The sequence below is a fragment of the Amblyomma mixtum genome, chromosome 10 (assembly GCF_055824585.1).
Source record: "Amblyomma mixtum isolate Tamu chromosome 10, ASM5582458v1, whole genome shotgun sequence".
Taxonomy (NCBI): Eukaryota; Metazoa; Arthropoda; class Arachnida; order Ixodida; family Ixodidae; genus Amblyomma; species Amblyomma mixtum.
The window spans coordinates 21,013,424-21,032,834 of NC_143021.1; the positions used below are offsets into that span (position 1 = coordinate 21,013,424).

The 19,411-nt window shown below is 48.7% G+C and overlaps 1 protein-coding gene across 1 annotated transcript in view; it reads right to left on the bottom strand.

Annotated features, from left to right (window-relative positions):
* Positions 1 to 11,206: 11,206 nt before the first annotated feature.
* The window catches only part of LOC149325315 (sodium-coupled monocarboxylate transporter 2-like), an 85,949-nt gene continuing 77,744 nt past the window's right edge, over positions 11,207 to 19,411 (bottom strand). Inside the window, exons 14-15 of the mRNA XM_089563516.1 lie at positions 11,369 to 11,466; positions 11,207 to 11,299 (exon numbers count right to left, since the gene is read on the bottom strand). Coding sequence (XP_089419642.1) covers positions 11,207 to 11,299; positions 11,369 to 11,466 — 191 coding nt within the window. The remainder of the gene's footprint in view (positions 11,300 to 11,368; positions 11,467 to 19,411) is intronic.

Below are 19,411 nucleotides of genomic sequence, written 5' to 3' on the forward strand. Positions count from 1 at the left end.
GGTTAGACCTGTAGTTTCGAAGAAAATTTGTCATTTCTGGGCTGTATGACAACTGCACACTGAACAACATGACATTCTGAGCTATAGAAAACGAAGTTCTCTACCGTTCATGTTGACCTCCGCACGAATTAGCCCTTTCGCGCCTTCTTTAAATGCTATGAATCATCATGTTGCCGCCGTACGTAAACATAATGAGATCATAAAATCTTGATATCCAATGCGCCTCCGCTGTCTGTAGTTCAGAATCCAGTAGCTTTCGATGACAGCATTGACCTATTCTGGCAAGCATTTTGCAGTTACCGCAGTGAACATGAGGCGAGCATTTCCGGAATATCGGAACATTCTTCGTGCGCATGGTACACAGCACGAAAACTAATACGATACCCGCCAGTCGGACTCCGACCAGCACCTTATATCACTCTGCCACTCAGAGAACGTTTCGTGCTAGCTGTTTTAATTAGTAGTCTTTTGTGATTACCTAATTTTCATGAGTTAATCGTGCACTTCCAAACGATTGGCCGCATGCACGCCTATTGTTCAGCTGTCAGTTCGCTGTCCACCTGGAGTATAATGGAGAAGATGGCGGCAGGTCTCCACGCCGCGAAAGCGACCAGGAGCCAGTCCCAGGGCCCAGTTAAGCTAAAAGATGCACGCGAAGGAAGTACCACGAGTCTAGCAGTGAAATCACCTGGTCACTGGCCTATTGTGGCTATCCAAGTCTTTGTTGTGCGCCTTTCCTGTAATGCATTTGATTGTTCAAAGAACTCTCGACTTCGAGACTGACTACGAGACGGCTCCCATGGAGAGGCCCTCCCAGCCCTCACTATATTTGTCTCTCTCACAGAAGTGACTGCTAGCACCAGAGGCGGATATGTTGCACCGCTGAGTGTTGGCATATAAGGAGGGAAGCTCTGTGACACTTGTCGCGACGGTTTTATAAACTTCTAAGCAGAAATCGTGACAGAGACAATTTTTTATACCCTTCATGTGCGCTAATTAATGAATAACGGCACCGGAGATACCGAGCCAACTTAAATGGCTCGTTTAAAGCGAGTGTTAACCTAAGAGCCCAAATTCACATGCATTTGACTCTGGCGCGCAGGGGTGCAAGGTACAAATTGCAGCCCAGATCTCTGAACACGAGCAAGTTGATCGGGAGGACTCAAGAACCTAGCGCCTTGCTGGAAAAGACATCATTGAATTTTATCACTTCAAATTGCAGGTCGTCTTGGGTTTTATTTTAAAGGGATATTGAGTACATTTTGGGGTTGACCTTTATTAGTACGCAACTGCGTCTTGGTCAAAAAGAGACCACTGTCACCGAAAACGGTCTTTTCAAAAGCTAGAAATGACCAGAAAATTGAAATCAGTTGTCGCCACCACTGGTCCATTTAAAAAGCTAAGTGCTCCCGTCGACACCGATTCTTCTTTGCGCAAATCGCAGACCTTAGACAACACTGCGATCTGTATTAAACGGTTGTAACAAGTCGTTTCGTCGTACATGGTACGGGTTTCAGTTCAATGTGTAGTGTGCCAACTGTGACAGGTTCCGCTACCGCCATGCGCCGACACTACGCTGCCCCTGACGACGACGAAGTTATGCGCCGACACTACGCTGCGCCTGACGACGACGAAGTTGCCCCGCTCTCTTGGTGCTGACTACGCCCGTCTACACTGCCAGATCCTGCTCGGCGGTTCGGTCTCTTGAGGACGCCTAATAAACGCACCCCTACAATTGGTGGAGGTGCTGGGTGCTTCCCCTACCAACCTGGAACTCCAGAGCCGTACGCTTCCGCCTGTGTCAACCATGCCAGATGAGACTGCCCCAACACCGGCGGCCAGTTCAACCACCGTCATTTGTTCTGGCGCCATCCGGCAGCGTGACCCTGCCCTCTTCAGTGGCACTGCCGACCAAGATGTTGACGACTGGTTGTCATCGTATGAGCGAGTGAGCAGCTATAACAAGTGGGATGACACTATCAAGCTGAGTAACGTCATCTTTTATCTCACGGACGTGGCAAACCTCTGGTTTCGAAATCATGAGGCGGACCTACCCACTTGGCCCGTATTTAAGAAGAGTTTTGCGGAAGTGTTCGGCCGCCCTGCGGTGCGCAAGCTCCGTTCCGAACAGCGCTTACGGGACCGCGCTCAACACACCGACGAGACCTTCACAAGTTACATTGAGGACATCGTTGACCTCTGCAAACGTGTCAACGCCGCCATGCCAGAAGCGGACAAGATCCACCACATCCTCAAAGGCATCGCTGACGACGCATTTCAAATGCTTCTCGCGAAAAATCCCACCACCGTCAGTGAGGTTATTAAGCTTTGCCAGAGCTACGACGAGCTCCGTCAGCAGCGCGCTTCTACACGGCGTGCCGGTGTCTGCGACGAGGCCCTCTCCACACTGACCCTGGGCGGTACTACTCCTGAGGACTCCCCTCTTCTCAACCAAATCAAAGCCTTCGTTCGTGAAGAGGTCGCTCGCCAGCTGTCCCTCATATCACATTTTCAAGACCCCGCCCACCAAGTTCCTGACTCGACCCCGTCTTTGGCTCCTACCATTCGCCGTGTCGTGCAAGACCAAGTCGCTGATCTGCTACCGTCCAGCCCTGTGCTCCCGCCTGTGACAGCACCCCTGACGTACGCCCAAGTGGTGGCCAGGCCACGACATCTGCCGGCACCCAATTCCTACGAGGCCGTCCCTTCTTGCCGTCCTGTGCCAACGTCTGACCCCCGTCTCAAGCTCCGTTCTCAAGAGTTCGCCCACATCCTACGAATCCCTGGCGTACTGCGGACAACCGACCCATCTGCTACGCCTGTGGTCTGCCCGGCCATGTCGCGCGGCTTTGCCGCCAGCGCCTTCCGCCTTCTCGACCTGATCTGCGCTCCTACCCGTACGATGCCGAATTATCCTCGCCGAGAAGGCCACCTGGTCCCCCCTTTGTTTCCCCTGATCGCCAAATTTACGCCACTCGCCGATCGCCTTCCCCTCGACGCCGTTCCCGTTCTCCGATGCTGCGACGTTCTAGCTCCGCGCTTGAGGGAAACTAACAGCCGCAGTTCCGGGGGCAAGAACTACGCTTGTTTCGAACTCCTCAAGTCCTCCGTGTCGTCCCGCTAATGTAATCGTAGTGTTCGTTGAAGGTGCCAAGGTTCTCGCCCTCGTCGACACGGGCGCTGCAGTATCTGTTATAAGTGAAGCTCTCTGCCGCCGACTCCGCAAAGTGACTACCCCACTTTCTGACTTTTCGCTTCGCACCGCCTCATCACAGCGCATTCATCCCTCAGCCGCATGTACGGCCCGTGTCCTCATTCAAGATGTTTTGTACACCATCGAGTTTATTGTGCTGTCTCACTGCTCACACGACATCATCCTGGGATGTGACTTCCTTTCGACTCATCGTGCCGTTATTGACTGCGCTCGAGCTGAAATTGCCTTTTCTCCGCTGTGTGACGCTCCCTTTTGCGACGTACCTACGCAGTCTGCCAAACTTGTGGTCGCGACTGATACCGACATTCCTCCGTTTTCTGCTGCCCTCGTACCCCTCTCGTGGGCCGGCGTCACTCATTCGACTGTTTTCTTCACGCCTTCCGAAACCGCTTCCCGCCATCCCTGCCTCCTGCTTCCCTTTGCTGTTCTGACGATCGACCATGGCCAAAGTGCAATTTACGTCTCGAACCCTTCTTCGTGCCCGTCAGCAGTGCTCCGAGGTGAATGCCTCGGGCGTATTGAAGAACTTGATTCCTGCCTTCCCTACCCTATTCTTGATACCACCGCTTCCTTCGATGTCGATGTGCTCAGCTCTTGTGATGTTAAGAATGATTCACCGCCCTCCGACGTCTTCCACCGTGCCATTGACGCTGACCTTCCACCCGCGCTACGTGATCAACTCGTCGCCCTCCTCCAGCGCTTCAGTTCTTCTTTCGATCTTCCTCAGACTGCCTTGGGCCGTACGTGTGTCGTTGCGCACACCATCGACACCGGTACACACGCCCCTCTTCGCCAGCGCCCCTATCGTGTCTCGGCTTCTGAGCGCCGCGTCATTTCTGATCACGTGGACGACATGCTCCGTCGGGGTGTCATACAGCCCTCCCACAGTCGCTGGGCGTCTCCTGTTGTGTTGGTAAAAAAATTACCGACGATTACGTTACTTCCTAATGCGAAATTTGAGCGCAGCAAATAAGCTCTTTCACCTTTTCGATAGATTGAGGCAAAGAAATCGAGCAACACATGTATGCGCTATCACAGATTTTTTTTTTTTATTTTTCACACGTATTCCTTTAACAAAGATTGCACTAACAGTTCTTGACAGTCATGAAGGAAGCTTTGTGGTCGGAGAAATAGACTGATATATGTTCGACTTGGTACACCAATGCTTGATTCTCAAAGACGAGATCTATACAAGTGCCTCGCGAGGTTGTCACAGCCGTGGGACGCGTTACGAGCAAGAGGAACGGGATGTTCTCCCGCATAAGTGTTAGGAAATTGCTGTTTGTCTTTATGTCAACATTAAAGTCCCCCACTACTAACATCGGTGTGGATCGATGGACGGTTAATGCGAGTTGCAGGAATTGCACGACGTCTTTCGTGAGTGCGGTAGGGGCGAAGTAGGCAGCTACTACCAGCAAGCCGTTGGGCAACTTTGCGGCGCACAGTTCGCCAACTTCATGTGACGTGCCAAACATTTCGACTGGTATTGCAGAGAGACCTGTGCGCAAGTAGATAGCGACTCCCGCCGCTCTGTTGTGGTCTCTGCGAGCACCACAGCAGTATAGGAAATCTATGATTTCGAGAGGCTCTTCGGGATCCATCCAGGTTTCAGCAAAGCAAAGTACAGAGGAATGGCGCAGAATGTGATCGTGGTGTACGTCCTTGGCATGTGCGGCAAGGGAGTGTACGTTAAGAATGTGGTTGTGAATGATGAATGAAGTGCTGCCAGCGAATGACGCGTCCACTGGCTGTCTGCGTGTGTTACTGATGTGTGGTTAACATGTTAAGCTTTGCCTGTAAGAGTGGAACGCGACAGCGTCTTGCAACGCTGCCAGGGAGTCCACAGAACGCATCGCCAATTCGGCTGTACGCCTTGCTGGACGGTAAATTTATTTTTTGAGGAAAGGAAATGTATCTCTCTCGCATATCTGGGTGGACACCTGCACCTCGCCGTAAGGGAAAGGGGGAAGATGGGAGTGAACGAAGACGCCGTATTAGCTATTTATTTATTTATTTATTTATTAATTTACCCTCAGGGCCGTTAGGCGTTACAGAGGGGAGTGGGAATAACATGCAAGTATAAAAAACAAGACAGCAGCTAGAAAAATCGAATATAGTTACAGCACACACTGGTATTCCGCCTTTGTTCATTCCAAACCATTCAGCTGGCATTACGGAGTGGCTAGCGTGCTCGTATCGCACTCCGGAGACCCTGGTTCGATTCCCCAACTCGACCAATTTCGTTCTCGGTTTTATTGATTTATGCGGTCTAACTAGAAAGGTTAATTAGGCTATTTCATATTTATATTATTGTATTTCTATCCATCGTGTTCTGTCATTAACCTGTCAATTGTTGGAACTGTCTAGGATGTTCGACACAACGTATATGAAACGAGCAACGTCTTACTGAGTGGGGAAGTGCGTGGTGGTGGAGGGAACGCGGCTTCGTACTTATCTGTTTTTTTCAGCAGCGTCTCCTTCCGCGGACGCTGTTGCCGCTGCGGCGCGCGTCTTTCTTTTCTTTTCTTCTGACCTCTTCATTCTGCTCTATATTAATTAGGCTAATTGATTAATTAAGCAATTAACTAAACTCAGTCCAACTTAGTTCCAGCATCACTATACGATCCCTTTGATTGGTTGCATGGTTACTAGCCAAAGTACAATTGGCCCCATTTGAAATTCGCGCACTGTGACGTCACGAGCATTTCGACCGATTGAAAAGCGTGACATTGGGGGCGGAGCTGGTTACGAGGCCGACGCCGACGCCGACGCCAACGACGACGCGAAACCCAGGAACGGACGCGAAAGAGCTGCGCTCTAAAAAGAAAGATGGTTCCATCAGGTTCTGTGTTGATTACCGCCGGCTCAACAACATCACACGCAAGGATGTCTATCCCCTGCCACGAATCGATGACGCCCTGGACTGCTTGCAGGGAGCTGAGTATTTCTCCTCGCTGGATTTGAGGTCAGGCTACTGGAAGTGCCAATGGCTGACGCTGATCGCTCAAAAACTGCCTTCATAACACCTGACGGCTTATATGAGTTCAACGTCATGCCGTTTGGCCTTTGCAACGCCCCGGCAACTTTCGAACGCCTGATGGACACTATCCTTAGTGGACTCAAGTGGGAGAGTTGTCTTTGCTATCTCGATGACATCGTCGTCTTTTCTGCGGACTTCTCATCTCATCCGCCTGGAGCGCGTTCTGACTTGTCTTACTGACGCTGGGCTCCAGATGAATTTGAAAAAGTGCCGCTTTGCTGCCCGACAACTCACCATTTTAGGACATGTAGTCTCTAAAGACGGCATTCTTCCGGACCCCGCCAAACTTCGTGCAGTTGCCGAATTTCCGAAGCCCACCTCATTGAAGCAGCTCCGTAGCTTTGTTGGCTTTTGCCCGCACTTCTGTCGCTTCATCTTGAATTTCGCCTCGATCATCGCTCCTCTGACCCAGCTACTCGCAGGCAGCTCCAACCTCTTCGCTTGGACGCCTGCTTGCGATGACGCCTTCGACACCTTGCGCCGCCTTTTGGTTTCGCCTCCTATCCTGCGCCACTTCAACCCGACTGCGCCTACTGAGATCCACACTGACGCCAGCGGTATTGGACTGGGTGCCGTTCTCACCCAACGCAAACCTGGCTTCCGTGAATATGTGGTCGCCTACGCCAGTCGGACCTTAAGCAAAGCGGAGGCCGTTACCGAACGAGAATGTTTGGCAATCATTTGGGCCATTGGAAAATTTCGTCCCTACGTCTACGGTCGCCCGTTCTGTATAGTAACCGACCACCATGCCCTGTGCTGGCTGGCCTCTCTCAAAGACCCGTCAGGCCGCCTAGCTCGCTGGGCTCTGCGATTGCTGGAGTATGGCATTCATGTCATTTACCGCTCTGGTCTCAAGCATAATGACGCGGACGCTCTTTCCCGCTCGCCGCTACCTGGTGCTTCAACGCCTGCTCTTGTGTCTGCTTACGACTTGTCCTCGCTTGCCACTGCCGACATGTCCACCGAGCAGCGGAAAGACCCTTGGATCGCCACTCTTATGAACTTCCTTTCGAGTCCTACGACTGATAATTCGTCCCGTTCCCTCTTACGTCAAGCCCGTCACTTTTCTATTCGGGACGGTCTCCTCTATCGTCGCAATTATTTTTTCGACGGACGCAAATGTCTCCTAGTGATCCCCCGCCATCTACGCACCGACATTTGCGCCGCTTTCCATGCGGACCCCCAGTGTGCCCACGACGGCGTGTTGAAAACCTACACGCGTCTGCGCCTCCGATTCTACTGGCGTGGCATGTACCGCTTTGTTCGCCACTTTGTGCGATCTTGCCCATCCTGTCAACGGCGTAAATGTCCGCCTCATACCTCGCCTGCTCCACTGCAGCCGTTACCCTGCCCTGCCCGCCCGTTTGACCGCGTTGGCATAGACTTCTACGGCCCCCTCCCTCCCACTCCCGCTGGTCGCCGCTGGATTATCGTGGCCGTGGATCATCTCACACGTTATACTGAAACATCTCCACTACCATCTGCGTCCGCCCGAGACGTGGCTTCCTTTCTTCTAAAGAACCTGATTCTTCGCCATGGTGCTCCTCAAGAACTGCTCAGCGACCGTGGACGCGTATTCCTGTCTGACGCTCTTGAGGCCCTCCTCAAGGAATGCCGGATTATCCATCGAACCGCTTCGTCTTACCACCCTGAGACCAACGGCCTGACCGAGCGTTTCAACCGAACCCTCAGTGACATGCTGTCCATGTACGTCGACGCCAACCACTCGAACTGGGACCAAGTTCTTCCCTTCGTCACCTACGCATATAACACTGCGACACAAACCACGACTGGATTCTCTCCCTTCTTTCTTCTATACGGCCGCGAGCCCCCCTGCACGATGGATACTCTTCTTCGCTACCGGCCCGACATTTCCGAGGCCACGCCACTCTCCGACGCTGCCAGGTACGCCGAAGAATGCCGTCAGCTTGCTCGCCCGTTTACCACGCAGACCCAGTGGCAGCAAAAACATGACCGCGACACTTCCGCGGCCTCTACCTCCTACCCTGCCGACTCCCTTGTGTGGCTCTGGGTGCCTCCCACAACTCCCGGCCTTTCGCGGAAACTGCTGCATCGGTATCATGGTCCCTACCGGGTTCTCAAGCAAACCTCTCCGGTGAATTATATTGTTGAGCCCGTTGCTCCCGCTGCGGACTTGCGTCGCCGTGGCCGCGAAACCGTCCACGTCAACCGACTGAAGCCCTACTACGACCCCTCTGTTCTTCCTTCCCCTTAAGACGCCAGGCTGGCTCCTTTTCACCCGGGGGAAACTGTAGTGTGCCAACTGTGACAGGTTCCGCTACCGCCATGCGCCGACACTACGCTGCCCCTGACGACGACGAAGTTATGCGCCTACACTACGCTGCGCCTGACGACGACGAAGTTGCCCCGCTCTCTTGGTGCTGACTACGCCCGTCTACGCTGCCAGATCCTGCTCGGCGGTTCGGTATCTTGAGGACGCCTAATAAACGCACCCCTACAAATGAAACGAAAGAAACATTTTAAATGCGAACAATGTGAGCCAGAAAGCGGTTTTTTCCGACGGAGGAATGTTGACGTGCTGAGGAAGGGTCAGAGAACCAGTCATTACTACGAATACCAATTCAGTAAAGTTGTGCTCCTTGCCCATTAAAATACCTAAGCCCTATCCATTCTGCTCAATAGAGATTCGCTAAGCACAGGGGTAAGGTGAAACTAAGTTCAGAGTCAGAACAATATTGTCCGATGCTGTGGTAAACCGGCCTACTGTCGAAAGAGAAAAATATTAGAAATTATTGAAAAGGAATATCAAAGCTGCATCACAACTGCATTCCTGCATGGTCCTGCATGCTCCAACCATTGTTTGACCACTGATGGATTCTGCCATGAAGATGGACATTGAGGCATGTGCAATAATTAATTGTACATTGTTACCTGCCTCTCCTTGCAGTTGCTTATTATCGGCGGCATGACTACTTCCTGAAGATAACAGCTTTTTATTAATGCAATATTGATAAATTTTGTTGCTTTGAGAACGAAGGTGCAATTGAAACTGTTCTTACCAGCCGCATTGCCACCTGCTAGTAGGCGAGCAGAGAACGACGACAAAGTTTGTGCGCGTGTGCGACAGCCCTCTGTTCAGATAAAGGAAAGAATGACGCAGCGTCAAGTAAAGAAGACAGCAGGAGAGCACGCACAAGCGCCAACTTTCAACTTTATTGTTTGGCTGCCACTACGCCGAAGTTATGTAAGGCAACACGCTCCACAAAGTAAAAACCCCAAGCAATGATGCAATCCCAGGACGCTGACCTGAAGCTTCGCCTTCCACCTGTCCTACCACGAGTGACACAACTTTGCTGTGTCGCCTGTGGCTTGGTGTAGCTTTCACAATCCGCTACTTGTTGTCGGTATGGCTGATGACCCGCATTTGCTATCTACATGAATTTGCTTAGAGATCACACAACAAATTCTTTGTATATGCCTTTCATACAGGGCAGAAAGCCAGTCTCGGTGCACTGCGCTGGAGCGTCTTCTGATGCAAGCATGTTGTAGTCCATTTTTTCTTTCCCAGTTAGCGATTTTCTGCTCACGTCTGTGTACTCTTGTTTGTGCTTATAAGTCCATAATGCCTTGTTTTTCAGTAGGCTAGAATCAGCCTTCAGTAGAATTTTGTTATTTGATGTAGTGTTTCATGTATAAGTCTTGGTCTCTGTTTCTTATTTATATACTCATCGTACATTTACGATGCAAATTCCCGTCAAGCGCTCCGGTCTTTTTTTTTTGCTGAGTGTGTATGTATTTTGCTCTGTGTAATGCTTACTTTTGTGCCTACTTTACTTTGATTTTGTTTCAGGTCTTTATCAACGATAGTGTTTTCATGTAGTAGGGAGCTGAGGCCCTGTCAGGCAACATTGCGCCTTTAGCCTCAGCCCCTTCTTACGCAAACGTTGAAGCAAGAAATAAAAGAAAGAAAGAAAGAAAGAGAGAAAGAAGGAAAGAAGGAAAGAAAGGAAGAAAGAAAGAAAGGAAGAAAGAGAGAAAGAAGAAAAGAAGGAAGGAAGGAAGGAAGGAAGGAACGAAGGAAGGAAGGAAGGAAGGAAGGAAGGAAGGAAGGAAGGAAGGAAGGAAGGAAGGAAGGAAGGAAGGAAGGAAAGAAAGAATTGAAGCCTGCCGACTGAGGCAAAAATTACACGATTGCACTTAAGTCTGCTTAAGAGTAGAAATGCGAAAGCCTTTCCCTGTCCTCTCTCCCTTGCAGCAGCAGTAAAAAATTATCTTAAAACTCGTGTTTTAGCCTCTTGAGATCGTCTCGTCAGATGTAGCATAGGTCACTGCTACAGTCCATCCTGTCTACGCCAAGCAAAGCCTACAGAGGTCTATCAGCCTGTCCTTGGGTACAGGCTCCCTGGAGAGTAGTGTGCTTGGTACTTTTCGAGTGGCTCAGGTTTCCTATTCGATGTATGTCATCTTTTATATTAAGGTGTTTTTCTTTCTCCATTTGGGGATCATTTGGTTAATGAGGTCATTTAAAATTTATCTCATGGAGCTGGAAAAATACGCAGCCACTGATAAACCGCCCTTATTCAAGACACGTATGCATTAGAAATGTTTTCAGAAATCTAGACTCCATGGCATTGAAACTCGTTGCTGTTACTTTCCCGTATTTTCAGATAACAATGATGTATTTCATGTTGAATGGTACGACAAAACAGCGCTGACGGACGGGACGGAAGAAGAGAAAAACACATGCTCTTTCTTCCGTCCTGTCCGTCAGCGCTGTTTTGCCGTACCATTCAACATGAACCAACCAGCCCGACTCAGCCAATCCTTGAATGTTTTTCATCCCCGTGATCAAAGTGTAGAGACAGCTGCAAGCCTTTCATGCGGAAATGCATCGCATTTATTTATGAAAAAATAAATTGGTTCATAATATATTTACAGACACCTTCGCGAAAGAAAAGAAGCTCTTGTCTTCAAACATCAGTTTCTTTGCTGTCTGTGAGAAGGTTTTCAACTTCATCTTGAGGTTTCTGCTTTGCTTCTTGTAGTTTAGTCGTATTGAAATCCTGAAAATGACATAGTCGCAATTTTATTGCATTTTTTATTTCAACCGCTGTTTTCAAGACTGCGCTTACCTCCTGCGTCTCTGCGATGCACTGTTTTCGCGGCTTTCGCCACATGCGGGTGATTAGGTCACTGGATAGCTCCGGTTGCTCCCTTTTCTTCATTTCGCCTATAGTCAGAAAGATTAAAAAGATAAGATATTCTGTTAAGCCCGTCGGTTCCCTTTGAAGAGTGCTGCCCGTCATGGTAGTTTGTGGGTGGATGTGGCAGAAGTGACATCATAGGCTTGACGTCGTGAAGCTACACATGGGCTGTGATAGACGCGGATTTTATTTCGATCACTCCTGGTTCTTTGTTGTGTACTGACATCGCAGGGGACATGCTACTTGGTGCACTTTGCTTTCATCGAACTGCGCCGCCGAGGCTGGAATTTATCCTAAAGTGCCACCATGCAGGGTGGCGGCAAGTTCCACCGGCCGAATTGATAACCGTAAATTGTTGCCTCGCTAGTAGAGCAAATAACGAAGAACAACAACAAGGAAAACGTGGGACCTATGTGTAGGCCCTGTTCACAGTCAGGTTTGGAGAGCGGAAGGAGGCTCCGGAGCGGCACATCTATTCACCCCAACAGCCATACTGTTCCCAAGTTCGAATTAAAATCTAAAAGTAAGAGTTAACGGGTGTGCGCGAGCCAAATATACAATGAACGAAGGGAAATTTGGAGGAGCCACTTCACTAATAGCTGAGTCGAAGGGATCGGATTTGCGGTACAACAAAATTGTCTCGCCCGCGTGGGCGTGATGCAATGTGACCGTAATCTTGTTGCGTGCCATGGTTATCTGCACAGGCGCGCCGCGCAATTGTCATAACATGAACAAGCTCTATACATGCGAATTTAGTCAGAGTTACACTTTCGACACTCTATGGATATTGTCACGTAGTGGTTGCTGCCGTACGGCGAACAGGAAAACAGCGAGAACGTCTTCGAAACGAAACTCTTTATTCGGGCTGACTTGTGCCCGCAAAGAACTGAATCACTCGGCGGCGGCGTAGCAACAAGCGTGCTCGGCGGTCGTCGAACAGAATGCCCGCCGCTGTCGGCCGTGCTCTTTTTAAAGCTGATAGTGAACGTCCGAGATAAAGCTTAAGAAGATACTAGAACCTTCTGGCACAAAGTAGAATCGGCTCCGTCTGGATGCGATCAATCGAGATAAATCTAGGCCCGTCTTCCGTTACAAACGAAGCGATAAAGCGGCGTGTCGGTAGCCTTGAAGCATGAAAAAACAAACACTACAAACGAACGCTACAAAGATTCGCGGCAATATAGATGCTCCGTTTTGCGCAGTTATTAATTTTAGAAGCGGTTTTTCCCGCGGGATTGATGACACAGGTTCTATAGCAACTCGCACATTTTGGGTGAGCCGCCGCGGTGGCTGAGTGTGAATGGCACTTGGCTCCTCACCCGAAAGACTCGAGTTCGATCCCGGCCTCGCGGTCGAATTTTGATGGAGGCGACATTCTAGAGGCCTGTGTACTGTGCGATGTTTGTGCACGGTCACGAATCCCAGTGGTAGTACTTCCCTACGGTGTCCGCCACAGCCTGAGACGCTTTGGAACTTTAAACCCCCATAAACCTCAAACCAAATAATTTGGGGAGAAGAGTACTGACCGAACTCTGTGTCCCTTTATGAAAATTTGTGTAAAGGGCCGCTTACAAGCTTGGCGAGACGATGTTCAAATGACAGTCAGCAGGGACATTTCTGAAGCGGAACGTTTCGAAGTTGATCGCAAGCTCTCCCTAAGGAAAGAGTGAAATGCCTAGATTATAATGTCACCTTTCGAGCTTTCGTAATATTTATGGATAGGAAAAGCATTGCATGAATCGAGAGTGGTACCCCCCGCGGTAACATTTATTTTCAGTAATGGGGCAATCGACATACTGGTATATTTCGTCACAGTGTGCGCAAAAGTTTTATGATTGCAACTTTTGTTATGATTATGATGGCTCGGCATGGATATAAACCAACAAGAAAAAAGCAAACAAACAGTTTAAATAGATGAGAAAAGAAAAGAACGAAAAGGAAAATATTGACGCAATGACATATTCTGCGTAGGCAGTTCAGGTATGCCCCATACCGCCAGTTAGCCTCGCAGAACGACCGAACTGGAGAAAACAAATGGCACCGGCAATATATTGCGTTGAACCATCGTTCACCAAAGCGCGGGAAGGAGCGGAGCAAGCGAGAAAAGCAGGACGGCATCTATGCTGGACGGTCGACCGACTCTCCAGTTCCCTTTTTGCCGTCCCGCCACCCGGCGCTCTCGGAAGCAATAAGGGTGAGTCAGCGGCGGTTTCAACCTGAGATTTTGGCTCTCTTTAGGGGCAGAATCAAGAAAAATTCAAACACATGATTTACAAAGCCCCTTCTTCCGTCCAACTGCATTTCATACAATTTGAAAACCGCCCCACCTTCCCGTTTTCGCTCGTATCACTAGGTTTAGCAAGCGCTAAACCTCTGCTAGTTTTCTGATTTCTCATGAGGTTCCGTCTAAGAGTTCGCTTTCAAGCTTTTCTATTACTACTTCAAGGATGTAAGCGATATATTCTCAGCGGAAAGTCCTTGATTTGCCCTCCAAATGCCTAACAGGAAATCGTTGAGAAAGGGTAACAAACATATCGTGCAGAAGAAGACAAGAGCAGCAACACATTCGATGAATTCGCGCCTGCAGGTTTAGAGGAAACTTCACACTAGTGTCTTGTTCTAATACGGACAACGTATGGGTCCTCTCACCAGAAATTTAAAACAACAATGGATGTCGGAAATACACGTGCTAAAAGAACGTGTATTGCTGTAGCCGGGGCTGTTCTCGCGTGCTGAGCTGTATTGAGTTCTGGATCATATGTGTGCCTGCTCCATTGTTGATGCAAATGCACTCGAGATTGGACTTCCAGGACCAGTTCATATTTGTGGCGATTGGGAAGCAGTATTTCGCCGAAGACGATAATACATTGACTAAGAGGGGCTAAATGTCACAAGGAAAGGCTTTGAGTGATGCCACATGATCAGTCACTTGTTTCAGCATATCGTAGTCTGGCTCACATAGAAACGGTCTTAGGAAAGCGGGATCTCATGCACTACGCCCACACCGCACTGAATGTATAGAATGCTAGACGAAAGCCTTTTTCAGAGCAATTATTCGATGTTATGTTCAAAGAAGTAGGGAACCTAGTTTTTCTGAACGATCATTTGTCGTTCTACCTGAAGAATAGCACAGCGCTCACTGGCCAGGGTTTGTTCACAGCGGTGCGATCTTCATACCCATGGGTCTAAAAGAGTACGGTCCGGTGTCTTTCAAATATATTATATACCCGCTGTACTCTTGAGAGGATTCTGTCGGCCATGGAGTTTTGGCACCTGCAAATTTGCACATCAACCGGACAGACCAGCGGTAAAAGGACCTGTGTTTCATCATAGAGCATTTACGGAATCGGTTCATGCATACTGCGTCAGGTATACTTTTCAATAAAGAGAACTCCCCTATGCTTCAGCCAAAAAGCCGGCTTTTCAACTTTTCAAACTTTGCACAGTATACGCTGCAAGACGGAGGGGAAGCCGCTCACTATGTACAATCATATTGCAGCAGTTTTATTATTCTTTCCGTGTGCGCGCTCATGAAGTAACTCCCGGACACCTCGAGGAGGCTGCAAAGTGAGATATTAGAGTGGCGATGGCGGGTCGGACAGGAGAAGTTAAAGACCATGGATACGAGCAAGGAGTCCTTCATAGCCGAGGAGAACGGACAGTTCATAAACAAAGGCCACATGGATTTTCAGCTTATTTCTTCGCTGTTAGCAATTGTCGATGTGATTAATATTTTATTTCCTTTGATTTCTAGTGTATTTAGCCGTAGCGTGAGGAAGACCATATGCCGATCTCTTCTTCATAATTAGTGGCATTTTACTCTGAGAATTATCCTATTTTAAGATAATTTTAGCGGTAAAATTCAGCTAAAAACGTGAATGTTCTTTGGTATTTATAGATATTTAGGAGCCAAAATTTTATTACTTTTTCATCAAATTTCTCGATTTTTTAATGAGCTAGATGGAAGAATAGCAGTGGACACTTAAGCTCCGCCTTAAGCGTATGACGCGATAGCTTTAATTGGTTGATGCCCATATATGGAGGTTTGGTCATTCTCAACATTAAATTCATAGATCCCAGGGGCGTCTTCATACTCCTCCTGGCGCAGTGGTGCAGCGGTTAAGCGGTGCGCCACGGTCATGCGATGGCACGTGCTGCCACCGGTGGTTTAATAAGGGTCAGGTAGCTCTTGCCGAGCAGCCTCTAGCGACATATCGTTAAACTGCCACCTGCCACGAAGCGCAATTTTTTCACAATCCGATGGGCAGGTTGTGATGACGTCACAAGGTTGCGCGACCTAGGTTGCCCACCTGCCTGCTAGATTGCCTCTTTGGGGATTTTTCGTGGATTTTTCGCTCGCAGTGAGCGACGCCGACAACGATCACAACGTGGCGCATCCGGAGTCTCTGCGACATGAGCTCTTTAATGCTGTCGCGTTAAAAAGGACCGTAAATAATAACGTTTCGGCCTACCTAACAGAATTTCCAATTACAGCATGGACCCCTGCTTAGAACGACTTGCCTCGACTGATTTACCATCACACTGAAGATACCATCGGAGCTAATCTGGACGAGAAGATATGGACGGAACCCAAGCAGTGGTGGTTGTGGCGCAGGCAGAGTGCTCCGATCCATGCAAGTGCAAACTATAAAGTGTATTACGGATTACTACATCGATAGTGGTACAATAAATAAATAAATAAATAAATAATGGGACCACGGCCTGTTAGCATGAGAGTGAGAAAGTTTTACACTTGAGACAGTTTTTAAATTTGTGTTCCATTTATTAACTGCAGATTTTCTTTGCTTTACATAATTCTCAATCGCTAAATTTGTTGACTGAACTATATGTAATATTTCGACTTTGTGTTATTGCTTTTTTTTCTTCTTTCTTCTTCTTCTTTTTCTTTATGGATTGTAAAGTGTGCACTTTCAGCGTTTTGTATTCACCGCATGCTGTTGTGACTGCCGTGGCCCGCCCACAAGCGCTTGCGCTTCTGCGGGCACACGCTATGTACTGTGTATATATATCTTGCAATAAAATTCCTGTATGTATGTATGTATGTATATGGGGCAAGTCTTTAGAGACATACGCTTACGCTAAGCACAGATACGATGGTGTAAACCTCAGAGACTCGAGAGAAAAAGTTACTAGTGGTTTTTCTACACAATTTCAAATTTTAGATATCAATAAAGAAAAAACTCAGCAGCGAAAAACAAATAGATATCTGTGACCACTTTTTTGCCATTCATAAAGCAGCGACTTCGAGACATTTTCTAAGAATTCATGTCTACTCTCCTCTTCCGGTTAAGTGCGCTTCAGATGCTTGCTCAAAATAAACAACGAAGAGAAAGAAGAGGAAGAAAAATTGGAGAAGGCTCTTAAGCTCCGCCTTAAGGGTACAAGAGAAAATTTAAAGGGGATATGCCCGTATGTACTGAATTGTTCATACTCTACTTGACATTCTCCCTGGACGTCTTCATACCACTACTGGCGCAATGATGTAGCGGTTAAGCGATGCAGTACTGCCCTGAGATGCCAGGTGCTACCACCTCTTTCCGAGCAGCCTGTCAACTTAACTGCGACCTGCCACGTTCAGCAGTTTACTTACAATCTGGCAGGTAGGTTGTGATGACGCCGCAATGTAACGGGACGTAAGTGGCCCATCTGCTGAGGTTGTGTCTCTGGCGATTTTTTCGTGGATTTTTCTCTCGCGGTGAACGACGGCGACGACGCCGACGCCGGATTTTCTGCTACACCAGCTCCTTAACGCAATTGCTTTGAAAGTTGGTAATCTACCTTGTCGTCGAGTGTAGGTTCAAGCATGAAATGTACTGCAGGAAAGCATAGTTCACCTCAGACTACTTACATATGATGGTAGCCGCGCAGTGGTACAGGCAAGGTCTGTGACTGCGGAACGATGGCGTTCCGAGCGGCGAGGAAGAAATTTTGAATGAGGCAAAAAAAAAAGCAATGCAGAGACACTAAGGACCATAATAAAGAGCTCCAGGGGGTAAAAATGAAATCATTGCCTTCAGTCCAGGGCACCTCATAGTCCTAACCCTGAATGTTGAATTCACACGCGAAAGTAACGTTCAACATCCGCCTCCTTTCGTTGGCGTACTGGGTACCATAGCTGGGCCGATAGAGTCTTGACGTTGAAAACAAAAAACGCAAATAAGGAGGGGGGTTCCGTGTTCTTAAGGATGTGAAGTGTGCGGATTTCTTCCACGCGTCCCTTCATGTCCCATATGCTCCGCAGTGGCCGGGACATCCTGTCGCCGCGGGGGACTTAATGGAAGGCGACGTGTCACCATGTCTCTTTCTCGACGCCCTCCCCACATGTTGGCCTGTTTTTCATTGTCACCACGACGAACCAAGACTACCTGGAACGTGAGGAATTAACTCATTTCGTTTCACATCGCCGTAAGACTGCGTCTCCGTTCTATCCGGCAGAGAGACCACCAACAGAGGCAGGCAGAGTGTTTTGGATGCGAGGTGGGTTTAGTATCGGAAGCCGTGCACGCCTAAAAACCTCTACTCGGACAAAGTGACTGAGAACAATCTACGAGAAACCTCGGCAGGGGAACTATGATGAGGAGAACTTGTTCATAACTTCGCTGACGCAGCGCTGCGAGCATTGTCGTCATGTGGCTTACAAACGTGATGAGGCGACCATCAGCGACTACCTCCGAATCGTCATTCCTAGTTTGCCTGTAATGGCAACTAGGATACCCTGAATAATATAGCAAACACAATCAGACTCTGACGGTTCATTTTCTCGTGCTGTGAACATGCAAAGTCAATTTTCGCAGGTAAAATATACGTAATGCACAGACAGAGCCAGTTGTAACGGAACAGTGTCTAATGAAATAATAACAGAACGAATAGATAGCCATTCCCCTTATCACCTCCAATAAAAGGTCACGCATTTTATAACTCGTTTCTACAATATTTATGAGGGCTTAACGTCTGAAAGCGACTAAGCCTATGAGGAACGCCGTAGTGAAGGGCTGCGGGAATTTCGACCACCTCGAGTTCTCTTATCGTGCACGGCGTTCTCTTAACGGCGTTCTCTTAACAGTGCACGGGCCTCTAGAATTTCGCCTCCATAGAAATTCGACCGCCGCGGCCGGGATGGAACCCGCATCTCCCGTGTCAGCAGCCGAGCGCCATAACCACTAAAGCACCGCGGCGGATGTTTTTACAATTTGACTGGCCCCCTCGCCCCTTCTTTGTTTCCCTTCTCAATCCTATCAACCCCTTCCCCAGTGGAGGGTAGCCAACCAGAACACCTTTCTGGCTGACATTCCTGTTTTCCCTCTTTTTCTTCATCTCTCTCTCTACAATGTAAAACTTTCCTGGAGTGGGATGCACGAATCCTCCAGTGAATCACACTGACCGTTTCAAGCTTACCATGTCGATGTGTAACAAATCCTAGTACTTCTGCAACGATTCCATGTGACGTAAATTTAAAATCACCACGCATGAGCTGCTCTATGGAGCACCGCTAGAAACATGCAGTAAACTTATTTCATGTCAGGTGAGGCCTGCATTCAGCATATGTAAGGACAATTTTTTAGTTTGGTTTGATCCTGGGGCTCTCTGGCTCTCGGAAAGAGTGGTAGTAAGAACGATGCCGCTCCTCGACACAGTCATCAAGTTCTTTGCAGCTTCTCCGTTTTCACATTTCCTCACTGCACCCGGCTTATTGCGATCGCGCGTCATCTCTCTGGTTTTATATGCTGTTTAGTCTCCGTTTTCAAAGCACAGTCACCAGATTAAGACCGTTTTGCACTGCTTGGCGTGCATGATAGTAATGACGTCCCACTGGTTTCACATGGCTATGCGGCGGAAAACGTAAGCGCAAAGCACTTCCCGCGGAAAGCAAGACGGTCATTATCAAACCTCTCTGTCTGCCATGCGCATTCCTCACGAGACAGGCTTTTAATGCGGTGTAGTCTTAGAGGC